The sequence below is a fragment of the Aquila chrysaetos genome, chromosome 16 (assembly GCF_900496995.4).
Source record: "Aquila chrysaetos chrysaetos chromosome 16, bAquChr1.4, whole genome shotgun sequence".
Taxonomy (NCBI): domain Eukaryota; kingdom Metazoa; phylum Chordata; class Aves; order Accipitriformes; family Accipitridae; genus Aquila; species Aquila chrysaetos.
Genome location: NC_044019.1, coordinates 5,431,734 through 5,448,603, shown reverse-complemented (window position 1 = coordinate 5,448,603; position 16,870 = coordinate 5,431,734). Strand labels below are relative to the sequence as shown.

Genomic DNA, 16,870 nt, shown 5'->3' with positions numbered 1-16,870 from the left:
GTCAGGAACATCCAAAAGTCACCGCGTGCGGCTCCCCGGGGACTCGGTTGCACCAAAGCGTGGCCAGCTCTGGAGCCTGGACCAGCCTCAGTGTCCCGCAGTGGGCAGGATGGGCAGGAGCCCTGCGGCTGCCTTCGGGAGATGAGATGTAGCTCCTCGTGCTGCCAGAGCTGGGACTGGTGGAGCCAGGGCCAGGGGAGCAGTGGTCTGCTTCTGGACGTGTCCTGCAGGAGAAAGCTCCCATGGCACTAAATGTTGTGGCCACCCCCTGGGTGCCCGAGCTGCTCCCACCCACTGCCTCGTCCTGGGCGAGTGTCTGGGCACTGGTTTGCACTGGCACAACTGGCCCCTGTTCCTGCCTCGGATCCCACGGCAGCAGCACTGCAGGTTTCCCTGGTACTCGCCGAGGGCAGTGGGACACATCCAGCCGGAGCGTCCTGCTCCACGGGGTGACGGCGGGGCCGGACTCTGGCCGGGGAGCTGCCACTTCCCTGCTTTGGGGATTCGGAGCGGGAGGCGAGGCGGCGGTGGCGATGGAGCGAGCTGGAGGGATGCCGCTTCAGGTCTGTGGTGTTGGAGAAGCCCAGCGTGGAGCAACTGGGCTGTACTGGTCTGCACTGGGCTGTAATCCGGCCGGTTGATTCGGTTTTCCAGCCTCCCAGGGGCTGGTGAGGTGCCAAGGTGCTCTGCAGAGCAATAGGGATGCTCTGCTCCCCCAAACTGACTTGGGGGGGCTGTTCCTGGGGGAGCATCGAGCCCTTAGGGTGGGAGTGAAGAGCTGCTGGGGCTGATGCCCACAGACCTGCAGGTGTCCCGCAGCGGTGGGCATCCTGGAGGGATGGGGACGAAGCGGGGATGAACCCCGTGCCACCGACCTGGCTGCTGCAGGACGGGAGGTCGCTCCCTGCCTCTGGCTTTGACTTTTCCCCCGTGCCTCAGTTTCCCCAGTTATGGAGCTTGGGGCTGAGCCCGGTGTCTGTCCTACCTGGCCCGTTGCAAATGCAATTCCTCCCTTTCAACGCTGTTCATCCCAGACCCTCAACCACCCTGGGTTTTTCCATCTAGAAGTGATGGAGTCAACCCCGCCGCTTGCCTGATTCCCGCAGCAATTCCCCTCGGGGCCCTGAGAGCGGCCCTGACCCTGGGACACCATCCTGACCCGCCAGGAACACGACTGGCTGCCCGAGCCCCCGAAACGAGAGGAATGACTTAAAAATAGCCCAGGCTGGAACAAACTGGTGTTTGAATGGGAACTTTGTCCTCCCAGCGTGATGGCTGCTCCTCCGGGTGCCGGGTCAGGGTCCGGGATGGAGACCCGAGGAAGGACCAGGGATGGGGATGGGTGACAAAGGGAAATGGCTTTTGCCGGTCCTTCGCAAAGGATGGGACCTCTGGGATGGAGCCGTTGCCTTCCGTGTGGGATCTGGGGGCTGGAGCTGGCGTGGGGCCACCCAGGAGCCTGGGCTCGGCCCCCTGGGAGCCTGCGGGCTGCTGCTGCCTTCTGCTGGTGTTGGGATAAGGAGTTTGGGTTTGGGTTTGTTTTTTTTTTTTTTATTTATTTGCATCTCTCTAGATTGCCATGGTGTTTGTTTGTTTACCTAATATTTTCCCTTGCTTGTAGCCAGGCAAAATGCCACAGGGCTCCAGGCTTGGCAGAATTTGCAGTTTGGGGGGGGGGGGGGGAAACTGAGGCATGGGGCTAAAGGGAAGCAATAGGGCTGAGGACCCCCCTGCCCTGGCTGGGGGGGGGGGGGGGGGGTAAAGGCACCCTGTTCTTGGGACACCCAACCCGGGGGAGGCTTTAAGGAAAAGCTGGGTGGTCTCCTGGTTGATGGCCCCAGGGCTCGGTGGCAGAGCGAAGGGTCCGAGCATCGGTGGTTGGTGTTTGCTGCCCTGGCGCTTGTCCCCTGGGGAAATGAGCCAGGGACAAATGTCCCCTGGGCATTTGACATGGGGCTTAAACGTCCCCTGTGCTGCGGGCGTCCTTCCACCTGCAATGGCAACGGTCCTGCCTGGCAAAGCATCGCGGCTCGGGCAGAGGGGCCGTATGGGACCAGGTCCCTGGTGCCACCCATGTCCCTGCAGCGTGCCTGGGCCAGCGCCGGGGAGGGGACAGGCTGGGAGCCCCTTGGGGAGGGCAGGGGCAGCGGGGATGGTCGTCAGCTCAGCGTCCCCTCGCTGTAGGGTTGCCCTGGTGCCGGGTTTCCAGGCCTGATGTTTTTTTCTGCAAGGACACACCGCCGGAGTCCAGCGCGCCCCGGTACGTGACGCTCCCCCCGTTATCGCCCGATGCCAAGCCGGGTGCTGCAGGGACGGGCTGGGACCCACCTTTGCTGCGGGGCAGCTCGCTGGAGCCAGGCAGAGCTTAGTGCTGCTCCTTGGGTAATGTTAAATAATTCAGAGAGGGGGCAGGTGATGCCTTGGCCGACTGGCTGCTGAGCGGGGGACTGACACCCCAAAACGCTGCTGACCAGAGGAATTAATCCTTTTCTTGGCCATTTGTCCCCCAACACGATGCCTTTGGCTGCAGCTCATCATGCCACTGTGTTATCTGAAGGAGCTGGGACCTCCGCAAGACCCAGCTCCCCGAGACAGGGTTATTTAAAGTGCGTTTTGGCGTGACCCTAATGGGAATGGACAAGGCGAGGAGCCCGGGGCTGCCCTGGCCGTGTGCGACAGCCCGTGTTGGCTTGGAGAAATAACGTGATGTTCGACTCTGCCTCGTTGTTCTAAGTAAATCAAGTTGCTGTGACAGGTTACAGAAAAGCAGCTCCAGCGGTGGTCATTTCCCAACTATCGGGGGCCGATTTCTGCGGCTCCTCTGTAATTTTTGCTTTACAGTACATTGAGATTGAATACTTGGAGCAGCTTGAAAACAAACTGGCCAAAGGCAAGGTGTCAGTAAGATGCAATGACTTGTCTCTGGAGCAATTTGAATTAATGTTGCTTTTAGCATGTGAATATAGACATGTGCCTGAGTGACAATGAGGTCGTGTAACCCTTCCCTTTCTGTCTGCTGGGGAAACTGAGGCACAAGGGAGGATGGCACCGCAGCCAGCCCCAGGGCTGCCCCTGCCCGTAGGGATGCTTTTCCAGTTCCCAGTCTCCAGCTGCCCTAACTGGGCCAACTGGCTTTTGTTCTCTGTTGGGCTGGTGGCCAAGATGCCCCATCAGCTTTCTGCTTGGTATTTCTGTCCCTCCTAAAGATGCTGCGGTCAGAAAAAAAAAATGAGACAGGACAAAAAAAGAGCTGGGTTAGACATCTCCCCTGCTCCAGTTCAATCCCATTCACTCGGGGTTTGGCAGCAGCTGCCGAGCAGCAACCCTCATCTGAGCTTGCCTCAAATGCAATAGCTCAAAAAGGGAGGTTTTATATCAAGTGATGATGCTTTAGGGAAAACTTGGACTCTGGGGCTCCCTTTTGGCCCCTTCTGGGGGCTTTGGTCCCACACATGTCCCCCTGGGAATGGTGTAAAGTATCTGGAGCCACCAAGAGCACAGGAAAATGCAGCTGGTGGCAGAGCCCGGTGCGGGGCTGGTGAGAGCTCCAGTGGTCGTGGCACAGCCGGCACTGGCTCTGCCAGGGATGCACTGGGTCTGGCTTCGGTCAGAAAAAGCAAACTGCCACAAAGCTAGGCTGGGGAGAGAGAGAAGATGAAAAAAGGCTTCAGGGCCAGGGAGGTAGTTTTGTTTGAAAATTTATTGAAAAATGCAATACAAGAAGCAATACTGAACACTTATGTCTGTCTAAATGCTACAGCAACTTTCCCTTTGATTTACTATGAAAGTCCAAAATAACAGCTCCTATCACTAGTCAATCTATAAAGATTTGCCAATTTTAAAAGTTCCTATTTTTATAAAGAAGAGTGTAAATGGCTAGCCTAGACAATTCACAATTGCCTTAAAAAAATTGTACAAAGCTCCTTCATATTCTCAACTAAATTATTTTATTTTTTTTTTACAAGTTTCATCTCTAAGGCTGGGACACTACCACCTCTTAAGGTAATTGTACAATTAGGAAAATCAGCAAACCACAGTTTATTAAAACCAGAAATCAGTCAGTCCTTTGCTAACACATCTGTGTGGTCAGAGATTGCTATTTGGCAACCGGAGCTGCCGTTCCAGTTTAATGGAGGAGAACATGAGCTCCTTGCCTTCCTTTCTATAAAAACATTCATTCATATATAAATAGCTTCCATATAATGTATATTATACAATCAAGACAGTCTCTGGGTGAATTTGTGGAGTGGGAAGAGCTGGGAACATTCATATAAATAGACCTTACTTAGCTGGTTTGTCCCTAGAAGTAACACAGCATGCTAAGAGCCAAGGATTTTAAAAACCCATCAGAGGTGGAAGGGATGCGGGCAGCCCCGCCACAGCCCCTGCTGAGGATGGAAGAAGCTTCTTCTGCTCTTAACTTTTATCTTCTTCCCAGGCTGCCACTGCTCCTGTCCAGCCCCTGGGCTCGGGCGCTGCATGTAGATGGCTGTGTCGGCTGGAGAGGGTCAGCAGGGCTGGAAATCCCGCGTGGGGTCAGACAGCAGGGTGATGGCAAAGGTCAGATGAGGCTCAGCGCAAGGGATGAGCTTGCTTGTCTGAAACCAGCTCTGGTCAGCACTATCGCCGTGAAGAGGCGATAACTTGTTTTAACTACTCAGGGAGAAGCAAGAACTTAAGAAGGGAAAGTGTGAGAATGAACAACCTGGAAACAGCCATCCCAAATCCAGGAAAAAAAAAAAAAAAGGGGGGGTGGTGGTAGTGGTATTATAGTCTATGGGCCCTTAAAAAGGGATGTACGCAGCCACAGTGAGCATATCCTTTTGGAAAGGAACCACCTCTCGTGCCAGCAGGTTTTTCTCACCCTAGAAATCCCCTGCTAAGGGTGTTCTATCCCACTCATCGTGCTCCAGGCACAGGACACCCCAACTGAACAGCCAGGGCCAAGCTTCAGCCTTGCACCACGTTCTCCTAAATTCTCATGACAGCCAAGTGCCTTTAAGTGCTATGGACAAACTTAATTTATCATGCTGGCTTTGTCTGCTAAAGCTCAGAAATCCTCTTAATGATGACTCGGTGTGCCCTTTCACTCCTCGGGTAGCTGCAACAGGGTGAGAAGGAAGGACCGAGTGGCAAAAAGCTGAATTCCCAGAAAAGGGACATTGCCGGAGGGATGCTCAGCATGATGGGCGTTTAAGGCAAGCGTTACCCAACTAAGTTGAGGACAGCAGGGACACAGATCTGTTAAAGGATCTGCGTAGCAGAATAAGGAAGGAAAGGGCTGTTCAGACATAAATAGGAAGACTTAATCTCTACACTACAGCTGTGGAGCCCAGGACTCCCTAAATCCCCAGAATAGGATGCCCGGTACCCAGTGGAAGGCAGAGCATCATCATGGGAAGGGACCATGCACCCAGAGCAGCACAAGAAGCAGGTACCAGCATGGGAAGGCTGGAGGCTGGGAGGGATCCACGGCCAGCAAGGCTCAAAGAAAGCAAAAAAATCCAGCAGCTCCAGCATTTTCGGCATAGTCTCCAATCAATACTGACAGCTTAATTAAAATTGCACCTGAATCTGAGAAGCTACACTAGCCCCAGTGTAGTTCAAAGGCTGTTTACAGCTAAACAGCAAGTCATTGCAGCCTGAGCTAAATCCAGTGACTTCAGAAACATTATTCAAATTTAAAATAGCAGAGAGCTTTTTTTTATTGCCATTTGCTTCCCATCCTCAACTGAGGAGCAGCAGCAGAGCACTCCATGCCCTCAGCTACCAATGTGCCACACTATATATATATATGGAAAAAAAAAAAAAAAAACAAAAAACAAACCAAAACCACAACCTCAAAGTGTACTAAAGTGTTCACAAGTGTCTGGGCAGACTCTTTACAAAGATTGGTTTTTTTGTTTGCCTTTTTTTTTTTTTTTTTTTTTTAATTTAAATGCTGGAAGGAGAAACCAGGGCATGATTAGAACATTTCCACACAGCTCAGAAAGCAGCAGTGGGACCTCAGCCCCCAGTGCTGTGGAGGGAAGCACATCCAGCCCCAGAAAAGATGTTTTCTGGTCACCTCCACCTAGCTGGAGATGGCCCCTGTGGTCTGTAAGCTCAGCCTAAAGATGCAGACACTAACCCTGGTATTTCATTCCAGCAAGGCGGTCATGAAGCCAAAGTACAGACCCTTAAAGCCAGCATGGAAGAGGGGGTGGCAGCACTTTCCACATGGCTTGGCTCGATCACGACCAGCAACACCTGACACCTAAGATTTCTTGTTCAGCCTCTCCAAATACAGCTTTACAGGCCTAGAAAGGATTGTCTAAAGGATTTTAAATTAAATGATAGTAGGATATATGCCCTGGTATATGGGTAACATGTTTAGCTTTAAATAGCACTGTGAGGGGAGAAAAAAACCCAACCCATAACTTACAAAAAAACCCCCCTAATTTAAAAATCATGAACACAAACAAGTGAAAAACTATGACACTGAAAAAAAACCAGTTACTATGAATGCTGCATAAGCCTACCTTAATAGCATTCAGAGTCCAAACACCTTAAACGCACACTTCTAAGGGCTTTTTAATTTAATGGCATCTAGAAAACACAAACAGGTAGGTAGCACTCGGCAGAGACACACAGGAGGAAGGCGAGTTGCTATCACAGTCCTCTTAAAGCTCTAAAATTCACAGTATAAGATACTTGAAGCAACTTCCAGTATTCCTTAAATCTAGTCAACTATTAAGATGTGTGCATAGGCTACACCACAAAACCCTACTGTGTTCACACATCGGGGGCCTGAAACCCAACGGGGAGGAAACTCGGAGCGAAGGCAGCAGCTCTGCTCTGCACGCCCAGGTATCATGGCCGGAGTCTCAAGCTCCCTAGAGCTAAACAAAATCAAGAGGCAATCAGAAATGCTGCACAAAACTGAAGTCTGACTTTTTTAAACTGACTCTCCTGGCAGAAGGACCCATGGCTTTTTGAAGGCGCGTACGGATGCCGCGCTTGGAATATGCACGGATGTGGCTTATCTCCGTTATCCCTGACGAGGCAGAGGGAATACGACTTAAAAAAGTGACCCTTTGAGCCCTGCGAGGTGTGTCAGGGTCTGTATCTGAAGAGGCTATGCGTGAGAGGGAATGCAAAATTGAAAACCTGTAAAAAATATTCAGTACAGTTAGAAATATGGCATACTTTTGTCACAATATATATATAAAAAAAAAAAAAATCTATATCCAACAGGATCCAGTGGAGTCTGGAAAATCCCAAGTAAAATGTCAAAGCGCAACTCCTAATAAATGATATGAATGTCTCTGAGTGTCAAGTCTTGTAAATCCGAGGTCTTTGTGCTCCAGGTAGTTTCTTGGTAATTTTGCTGGGTTTCTTTTTCCTGGTGTCGTGTCTGGCAGGAATGGTACCTAGAAAGAGAGAAACATGGTAAGTCACGGCTACTAACAGCCATCTTTCTGGGAAAGAGAGGAACCTGCTTCCCTGAAGCTGTCAGAGAACTGAAATCGGAAGATGAGTTACCATCAATGGTAGGTGTGAATTCAGGCTCAGAGCCACCACCGGGCACCTGGCACAAACAACGCCCTGCTCCCATCCCTGAAGGACCATATTTTAAAAGTTGCAAGTCCAGGAACCCTTAGGAAACCTGTCCCATTTTTATTTAGGTTTGGAGAGATAAAAAGCTCCACCACAATGTCTGTTTAACCATGCTGTGTCTCCTCTTGCCTAACTTCTTCTTGTTCCACCTCCCAAATCTCAACAAGTACCAGGTTTGTTGGGATGAGGCAGGACACACGCAGGGCAGCGGATGGCACAGACTTAAGCAACACCATCATCACAGGCATCAGGATGGGCTTTACAGCACTGATGTACAGGCAGAGCTGGATTCCTCAAGCAGCTCTTTCCCAAAACCATCAAGACTGCAGAAAAGGGATCTTTCCAGGCAAGTCAGGAGCACGAGGTTCAGCTCAGGTACTGACACAGGCGGGGGCCTGTGTGAAACCTATAGGTCAGTGTGCTTCAGGTGCATCGGAGGTGTTTGGTAAGGCAAAACAGCCTCATCGCAGGAGCCACAAAGCGTCTTTTAGACAATTTTGGCTCACTTCCACAGCAGGATTAGTCTGTATTTGTGACTGCTTCATCAGCCTTAAATGATTTAATAGGAACAGCCTGAGCAGGACTCATCATCAGCCAACAATAATAATTTTACTTAAACTTTGACCATATTTAGCCAAACCTCGCTTGCAGAGAGATCAAGCCCCCCGCCCTGGGGGGAAAGCAGCACCCGTCACTCACTTGTACATGGTCTCCCTACTTACACAGCCTCGCTACTCCTCTGCGATCTCGGTCTCCTGGTGCACAACCACTTTGGTCACCGACATGTCCGGGTGCTGCTCCTTTGCTGCCTTTATCGCCTGCGCTAGAACCTGAAAGAGACCACATTTCAGAGCATGCCACCGAGGGTCCTCAGGGGGATATGAGACTTTCTAACTCTGGGGAGAGAAAAAGAAAAGTGATTCCACTTCAGCTGCACAGTTTGGTGACTTTTGGTGGTATTAGGTTTTTTTCTGAAAGGAAAAGCTGTTTTCTAAGAATACACTACATCTCTCCACTGCCCCATGGTAGAAGATGGATGAGAGCAATTAAGCAAACCGCGTTTATTCTTCCAGCAAGTGTGATGAGCACATTTCAGATATCTTCTCAGACATTTTCTTTTGGAATTAATAAACTAGTTCTTGTTGTATGAATATTCTCCAGCCCCGTGATACTTGCAACTAAAATTAAATTCAAAGTATAATTCTCTGATGACGAAATCATCACTTCCAACACACACTAGAGGCCAATGAGGCTGACTCATCAGAAAGGTTTCCTATAAAGCCAGTGAGATTTAATGCAGGTGCTGAGTGCTATGAAATGACTTCTGGCACTATACAGTAGCAATAGCACTTCAGATAAAATTAATGCAGATCATCCAGATGCCAAGTAAAACTTTTATTTCACATTTTTGTGGATTTTTTTTTTTTTTAAATTGCATTTGTCCAAAACAGTTCTGGAATCAAAACTTTGCTGCCAACACCAGTTTCAGAGCAGAATTAAGCTTTGCTGGCCCAGCTATACAGCTGCCTGCTGTCAAAGAGGAATTTATTTATTGAAATCAGTTTTAAAGTTTTATTTCTACCCCAGTAAAATTTCCCTAGGTTGTTTTCTGGTTAAGTTGTCTTCGGAAGGGCAGCCTGTCTAGTCGTGCCAGCTCTGAGAAGCTCTTTTGGACTGCATCCAAGCTCCTACCTGGTCGTGGTCTACATCTGCATCTCCTGTGATGACAATCCTTTTTTCAATCCGCGTCTCTGAAATGCCACCTTTTACAGTCTAGTACAAAAGGGAAAAACTACTGTTAGTCTAGAAGTGAAAAGGAATTTGAGTGCGCTGGGGCTGCCTGTCTAAAGACAGTATCAAAAATAGCGTTACCAAATACTGCTGTCGTACCACAGCATCAGAATCATGGGGGAAAACTGCCACTGCTCAAACAAAAAATGTCAAATATTCCTTTTCTTATAACTGAACCAGGGAAGAGCTTTGACTCGCAGTCCATGTCCACAGACTGTACTGCAATTAATGCATAATCTACAGTCTTAATTCAGCACAGGCAAACCTGGGACCCTTGTGCTTTGTTTCAGGTATTAATCACATTTTTTGACAGGAACTTTCAAAAGCTATTTTTTCTATTATTCAGCTCTGCCCGTCTCTCTATCATGTTATTGTTTTAGTTGTTGTTGTTGTTGTTGTTGTATCATGTTCCTGTGGTGTTACCTTCGTGATCTGTGTGGTGGTGGTGCTGCTGGTGGTTTCCGAAGTGATGGTCTGAGCAGTCAGCAGGATGCCAGGGTCTAAATCTCCATTGCCACCATCTGTCTGTGGGATAGAAGAACAGGCCATCAGTCTCTGTGGGCAGCGTGGACAGAAGCAGGGGCTCCACATCAACAGGGCAGGATGAAATCCGAGGACAGAAACTCCTCTCCGTCATGGACCGTGGGACAGAGTGAGGTGATCTGCAGCCGGCTGAGCTGCGCCCAGCTGCACAAGGACTTCGCAGGTCTCTGAAGGCTCAGCACAAAGCCCCCGGACTCTAAGGCTGGAAATGCAGGGATCCACAAAATCACCCAGGCGGGACCTATGACACTCCTCAGACCAAGTGGGCTGGGATATACCCAAATCTGGGTACACTGCAATGCCGGTCATGCTCCTCCATGCCAAGCTGCATGCTTTGGACCACGAAGGGAGACCAAAGCAGACACCTATCCTGAATTACACCTGCCTGGATCCACGGAGGTTCACAAAGCCAGAGAGCACAATCTGATTCAGAAGGTACTTGCTACCTTTCCTCCCTCCTGACACCACCTTGCACATCACTTGCTTTAAACTCTGCAGAAGCAAAGTCCAGATACCTGCTGAACTAGGAACAACTTATTTTACAGCTGGTTACATGGTTCCCGTCCTGCACGACTCGACTTTTCAAGGTCTGCTAAAAAACCTAAAATAAGTCATCCTTGCTATCTCATCCCGGCCACGTCTCCCTTACGGTGTACCACACACGAATGCTGGGCAGCATCCCCAGCACGGCGGTGGGACGATATCTGGAATTACCACAAGGTGGGACCATTTTCCACAGACTGGGAGAAATCTCACGGCACGTCACAACACTTTTCCTTTTCATTTCCCAATTAGAAACAGTAACAGCAGTAACCGGAGCAGAACTGCTCTGTTCATCTACTCGCTCGCTGTGAAACACGGCAATGCTCACCACCGCCCAGTGTGGGCATGTCTGAATGCGTCCTCTACTCCAGCAATCAGGGAGGATGCTGAGCAGCCACGGGATTCCTTGGGAATCCCAAATTATACAAGTGTAGTCCATGGGCTACCCATACCCGAACCTACATCCCACAGTCATTGCACTCCAACAGCAGAGCATGGGCTGCTTCTAAGAACCACAGTTACAACAAACCCAAAGCTAACAAAGGCTCCAAATTCTCAAATACACAAATAAAACCTATTTTAGATTGAGGATTAATTTTAACCTCAGCAATGAAACCATACCTGCATATGTCGGTATCGCTCCACTAACATTTCTAGTTTCCAATCACCAGATACCCACTCTGGTTGCATTTTATACAAAACTTTTGGTTCTCCACACCTGTTTCAGGGTTGAAACCTAAAGGACAATCGAATCATTTATATACCAAGTTCTGAAGAGCATAAACAGCCAGGAGAGCTGGAGAAAACAAGACAAGGCATATCTTGCAGAAAAAAGGCCAACTCGGGTTAACTCCACACAGTCAAATCCACATTCTGAAGCCACCAGCAGGTGAAGATAATTTCTGTTTGCACACACATCTTGAAAAAAATATTACTCTTCAGGGATAGTAAAAACACTGCTGCTCTAAAAACACCAGCTGCACCTGGAAATAGCATCCACAGCATCGGTTGACGTCTGTGCTGTGACTCAGGTGCTTGGAGAAAAGCAGGTGCTGCTGTTTCATTTGGACGATCTGGCAACAAAACGCTTACTTGAGGTTAATTAAGCCCCTGGAAAATTAATTAGAACACACCTTACCTGTGCAGCTTCATAGGTGATGGTCTTCGTCTCCGTGTGGACAATGGGGACTTCTTTCGTGGGAATTTCGCTTTTGACGGCACTGGACACATCGGAGATGGTGACCGTCTGTGTCTTCACTAGCGGTGGCTATGAGACAGGGTTAAAAACATCTCCGTAAAGACCCAGTTAGCATTTCCACGTGACCATGCTGCTGGCAAAAGTTCTGACACTGATCTGATAAAAGCACTGTGGGAACCAAGGTCAGCCTGGAAATCTTTGGGTTTAGGCCTCTGGTACGACACACACTGCTCAGAGGGCAGAGAACATGCGTGAGGATTAAACAGACAGAAAAATCCTCTGGACCTACCCCAACACCATGCCTCAGCCCACGCGAGGCATTAAGGATTTAACCGGTGTGTCACAATACCACGAAGAAACTGTCTGCGCTGATTATTAACTTTCTAATTACTAGAAGCTCATTGCCAGCTGCCAGTAAAAGATGACCCTCATCTACTGATGACAATGTCAAGATTAGTAGAAACCCTGGGCAAATAAAGACTTATCACAGCTGAGAAGCTTTATACTGACTGCAAGTGAAACACTCCATTATTAAAAATCCTCATCAGATCCTAGGTCTTTAACTTTTATTAAATCAATGTCAGACAAAACAGAAACATGACATCTTGAAAGAGAAATGGGGGGGAAGAGAAATCAGTTGTTCCACCACCTGGTAAGTATCCAGAGGAAGACAAGAGTTAGTTCAGACCCACAGTGTTTTCCCAGAGGGCTCGATTTCTGCTCACCGACCCAAACCTGGCAGATGCCACCGTGATTGTTAGCAAGGGAAGTGGACGTCTATTTGACCATAAGCAATTAATATCAACACTGAAGCAGGCAAAAATATCTCCCACGGTGGGGAGCAGAAAGGGGATATCAAAGCCCACGTTCACAATGTAAAAGCACATTTGACAGCGCTTCAAATTTGCTCTGCTGCGCTAAGGCTCAGCCTCCAGTACAGCAGGAGACGGCAAAAACCTTACAGAACTAAAATTACATGCCTTTGGAGCCTAAATATTTCCCTTTTGGGGGACGCACAAGATGCTTTGATCAAAGAAAGGCAAAGGGCGTTGCGCTGCGGCAATTGTATTAATGCAAAGATAAATCGAGCGGGGCTCGTATTTAATGCAAAGATAAATTGAGAGGGGCTTGTGTGCACTGACTGCGGGAGATTAACTGGCTAATTAGCTCCAAGCATGAGTCCAAGCCAAGCAAACACAACTCCTCTCTGGGTCCGTGGCATCTGCTTGCTGCAGTGTTTGGGGTCCCACTCCAAAGCCAGCCGGGGGGGTGTGGGGGAGCAGGCGCTGGGGCTCACTACCTGGAAGCAGCGAATGACTGCGGGCAGCCCGTTATTAACATCTGAGTCGTGACACTCGCCATTTAGCTTTCTAAAGGCAAATCTGTCTTCGCCATCCTCTGCCACCTCCTCCTCTCCTCCCCAGGGCTGCCAGGGAGGTGCGGCAGGGCTGGCGGGGGGCTCCAGCTCAAAGAGCTCCGAGTCCTTCTCCGCATCCGCACAAACCCCCTTTCCACATCTCAGGTCCTCCTCGCTCGCGGGGAGGCTGGGAGCCGCCTCCTCCTCCTCCTCCTCGCTGCTTAGGGAGGAAGCAGCAAAGTCATGGCCGGGAGAAGGCTCTGAGGCGGGTGGCACTGGGGTCTCACTAAAAGCTACTGACTGCTTTGAGCCCTCGCATGCAAAGCCAGTGTTAGCACTGCTCCTCTCTGGCACTGCAGCCACATCCTCTCTGGAGAGAAAGTCACTCATTTTCTAAAAAGAAACGAATACACAAAAAAGGCCAGAGAGAGAGAGAGAGAGAAAGAGAGCGTTAGGGAGAACAGGAGGTCATGAAGCATAAAGGCAAAACATCGGTTTCTTACAATACATCACATCTCCAGTAACGCATGCAACAGCAGTGGGTTTGCACACTTGAAAACCTTTGTGCTATGCGATGTATCCAGTGCATTTACTGACACGGCTTTCCTGGTAAATTAATAATCCGCTCTCCTAAAGTTTAAGACATTAATATTAAAACAACTCTCTGCACCTAAAGGAAGAGCCACCACTAAGCACTTTTTGCCCAGTTTGGAAACAGGAATAATTTCAGTGTAGCAAGTGGGGACTCGTGCACATCCAAAATTCACATGTGCCACAAAACCCACTGACTACACCAAAACCACACCCCAATTCTGCTTTTAACTCCTTGAAATATTTTATACTGTGTTTTAATTTGCACATGGAGGTGAAGAAAATAAGCCCAGAATTAGTGTGCACGACAATACACAGAGCCTGCGCCTTGCTCTTTTCTTTGCCCCTGGGAACGCTCACACCTCTGAGCACCCTCGCTGCTGTTGCAGTCTCTGGGATAACTAACACAGACTTGTCATTATGGCATTGGTACAATTATTGTAAGAATACCTACAAGTTAGTATTGAAATCAACTGCTTCAATTACCAAGAGGCTCCTGAACTGGCGATGCAGTGTGGTCATCTGAAGGAACTTTTACTGTTTCTTTGAGACAAACCGATTCAATTAACTTAGCACAAAACTTTTCAGCTGAGGAATAAGGAAATGCAGCTTTAAGCTGGAAAGCCAGATGTTCACACCAGTGTGTGCTGATCCCATCGCCACCAAGCATGCGGTTCAGTTGACTGCTCAACAAGCTGCATTTGCCCATTTATTCAGGACTATCGAAATATTTGTAACATACTTGATCCCAAAAGCAGTTGGCGCACAGAAACCTTTGCGGTAGCTAAACCTCCCGAAGGTGGAACATAATTGGCATTTGTGATGGTGCACCCCAGAGAAGACACGTAATGAAGCAACTCAGCCCTCCGAGAAGCAAGCAAGCATGTCTAGAGCACCTGAGATATTTGGGAAGAGCGTGCCAAGCCAGAGGGTTTAACTAAGGCTGGTGCTATTCTGCTCTCCGTTCAGCTCGTTAGCAAGGTCTCAACTAGGTCTTCTCACATCTCTGGGAGCCCTCTAGCCAGGAGGGAAGCAACAGTGATAGAAGAGAAGAAAAGAGTTAAAACATGAACAAGACAGAAAGCTTTAGCAAAAATCAGTTGTTTGCCCAAATGCCCGAGTGATGAATATTTCATATGCACAGAGAAGCAGCATTTCAGTCACCAGCAGTAAATGACGGCTACAGTCCTGCCCTGTGCTAGAAGTTGTGTTTCTCATTATTGACATATATAGAAAGTTGCCTTCAAGGAAGGGCAGAATAAGCAGTTACGGGCACCTACAATTTTACACATATCAAAGCTGTTGCATCATCCAGCATCAGGGAACAAGGAGGGAAAAAACCCAGAGGGATGCTGCTATTTCTTCTCAATAATTAACCTCACGGTTGATTTCTGGTAACTTTGTATAAAAATAGCCACATATCTGTTCGTCCAAAAACAGTGATTAAATTTTCATAAAAGCATGGCAAGTCCATTTTGTCAACTGTTATTCTAGTTTTGGTGGTGGTATTAAGATGAACAGAAACTGTTGCCTCACTTTCTATTACGAAGATTCTCTGGGCAACCAAAAAACTGTAACTTGTGCTTAAAAGGTGAGGTCTGAACCCTGTGGGTTATCCGGTACAATGCATTTTCTGTACTCCAGAGGCTTTCACCCTGCTTGACCTCATCTAATGGCACAGTTCAACAGTATGTTAAGAACAGGAGCTGCCTTATGTAGGAACAAATAGATGCTTATTTTAGTATCATTTCAAGAAATGACTCTTCCACCACTCCTCCTGGGTATTTTTCCGTTCCCTGCTTCTTTATGTTGCAGATAGATTACCTATAAGATTTCTCTCCATTAGGATTTCCAGCCTCTTGGGCTTCTCTTAAGTTCTTGGGATACTGCTTAGGAAAATGCATTTAATAGGAATGAAGGGACAGCGATCAGCACTGTGGTGATCAGGTCAGACCGCACACATAGGGAAGTGTTATTTCTGATCAAAACCCACTTCCATACGTGCTCCTCCAAAGGTATATCCACCTCCTACCCTCATTTTGCCCAACACAAGATACTATACTGCGATATTGCACAAAACAGAATAGGAACAGAGGTTATCAGCTTTGAACGCCCATGTCTTAATCTTGCTTTAAAACCTGAATTTATATACTGCCACTATACCAATCTTTCCTTAATTATATATGCTAAATCTTGCAAATTAATCAGGGGATCTTGAGAAGACACATCTTCTGGGGTTTAATGGAAAATGCCTTAGGAGCAAGATTGCCTTATACCAGCTGGGGCACTACTCGACCAAGACGAAGAATCACAGATAAAACAAAGCAGATTAAGCAGCTACACAAACGTAGATCTATTTCAGAGACAAACATTTGTATACAGTCAAAACAACTTCCCAGCTCCCTTTCATATACAGAAAAAATAATTTGCATTTTGGAAGTATCTTGTATGGTAAAAGCATAAAGGAAGGGAAAAGCTTAAATGAAGCCTATGGCATACATATATTGCTTGTCAGTAGAACCAAGTGCGGCAATAAACATGCAAACTATAAAAACGGAATGAAATCCTGATAAGATCAACTGATCAGAAGGACTTTTTTTTCTTGCCTTCCTATTCTACCAGTAAGAAGACAGACTCATTGAAAGGTATTTGTTTTTGTTTCTATATAAAATTATCTATTTACACACACCTTTTTTTTTTAAATACAACTATGTTTGCACCTATATTTAAAAACACAGTTTGCATGTAGGCTAGAAAAGATTATCTTTTTATAAAAGAAAAACAAAAAACCCCTAGGAATTTCAACATCTGTTACAAATTCTGATCTTATCAAGATTTATTTTAATTTGCAAATGCAAAAGCATTCCTATTTTTAGGGCTCAGATTTGCAGAGTTCCAAGCTCTCCTTGAGACCCATGAAACCTGGGAGTGCCTGGGCTGCAAACTACTCATTTCCAGAGACACAAAACCAAACCAGGGATGTCTAAATCAAACATGAAGCAGACTATTCGCACAAGCCATACGCAATGTAAAGAAAATACAGGACATGATGCAGTGCCCCAGAAGAAACAAATCGAACCAGACATGAATGCGACTAAACCATTACCCTGCTAAATACAAATTTTTGTGCACCTGATGCTGACAAATACTGAGGATATAGCTTAATTTAAGCGTTACAGTGGAAAAAAGTGACACACAATAATTCAGACTGGGGATAAATTAATAACAGGCTTAATTGCATGGCTGAT

General features: G+C 47.7%; 1 protein-coding gene across 34 annotated transcripts in view; it reads right to left on the bottom strand.

Annotated features, from left to right (window-relative positions):
• Nucleotides 1-3,682: 3,682 nt before the first annotated feature.
• Nucleotides 3,683-16,870, bottom strand: part of EPB41 (erythrocyte membrane protein band 4.1) — an 87,541-nt gene continuing 74,353 nt past the window's right edge. For 21 of the 34 annotated variants that reach the window (XM_030039035.2, XM_030039034.2, XM_030039027.1 and 18 more), the window contains 6 exons: nt 12,975-13,424; nt 11,615-11,743; nt 9,814-9,915; nt 9,292-9,372; nt 8,322-8,429; nt 3,683-7,412 (listed from right to left, as the gene is read on the bottom strand). In XM_030039035.2, the coding sequence (XP_029894895.1) occupies nt 8,331-8,429; nt 9,292-9,372; nt 9,814-9,915; nt 11,615-11,743; nt 12,975-13,424 (861 nt within the window). In that variant the 3' untranslated portion in view covers nt 3,683-7,412; nt 8,322-8,330. The remainder of the gene's footprint in view (nt 7,413-8,321; nt 8,430-9,291; nt 9,373-9,813; nt 9,916-11,614; nt 11,744-12,974; nt 13,425-16,870) is intronic. The other 13 variants (XM_030039047.1, XM_041129205.1, XM_030039049.1 and 10 more) reach the window with 4 other exon arrangements.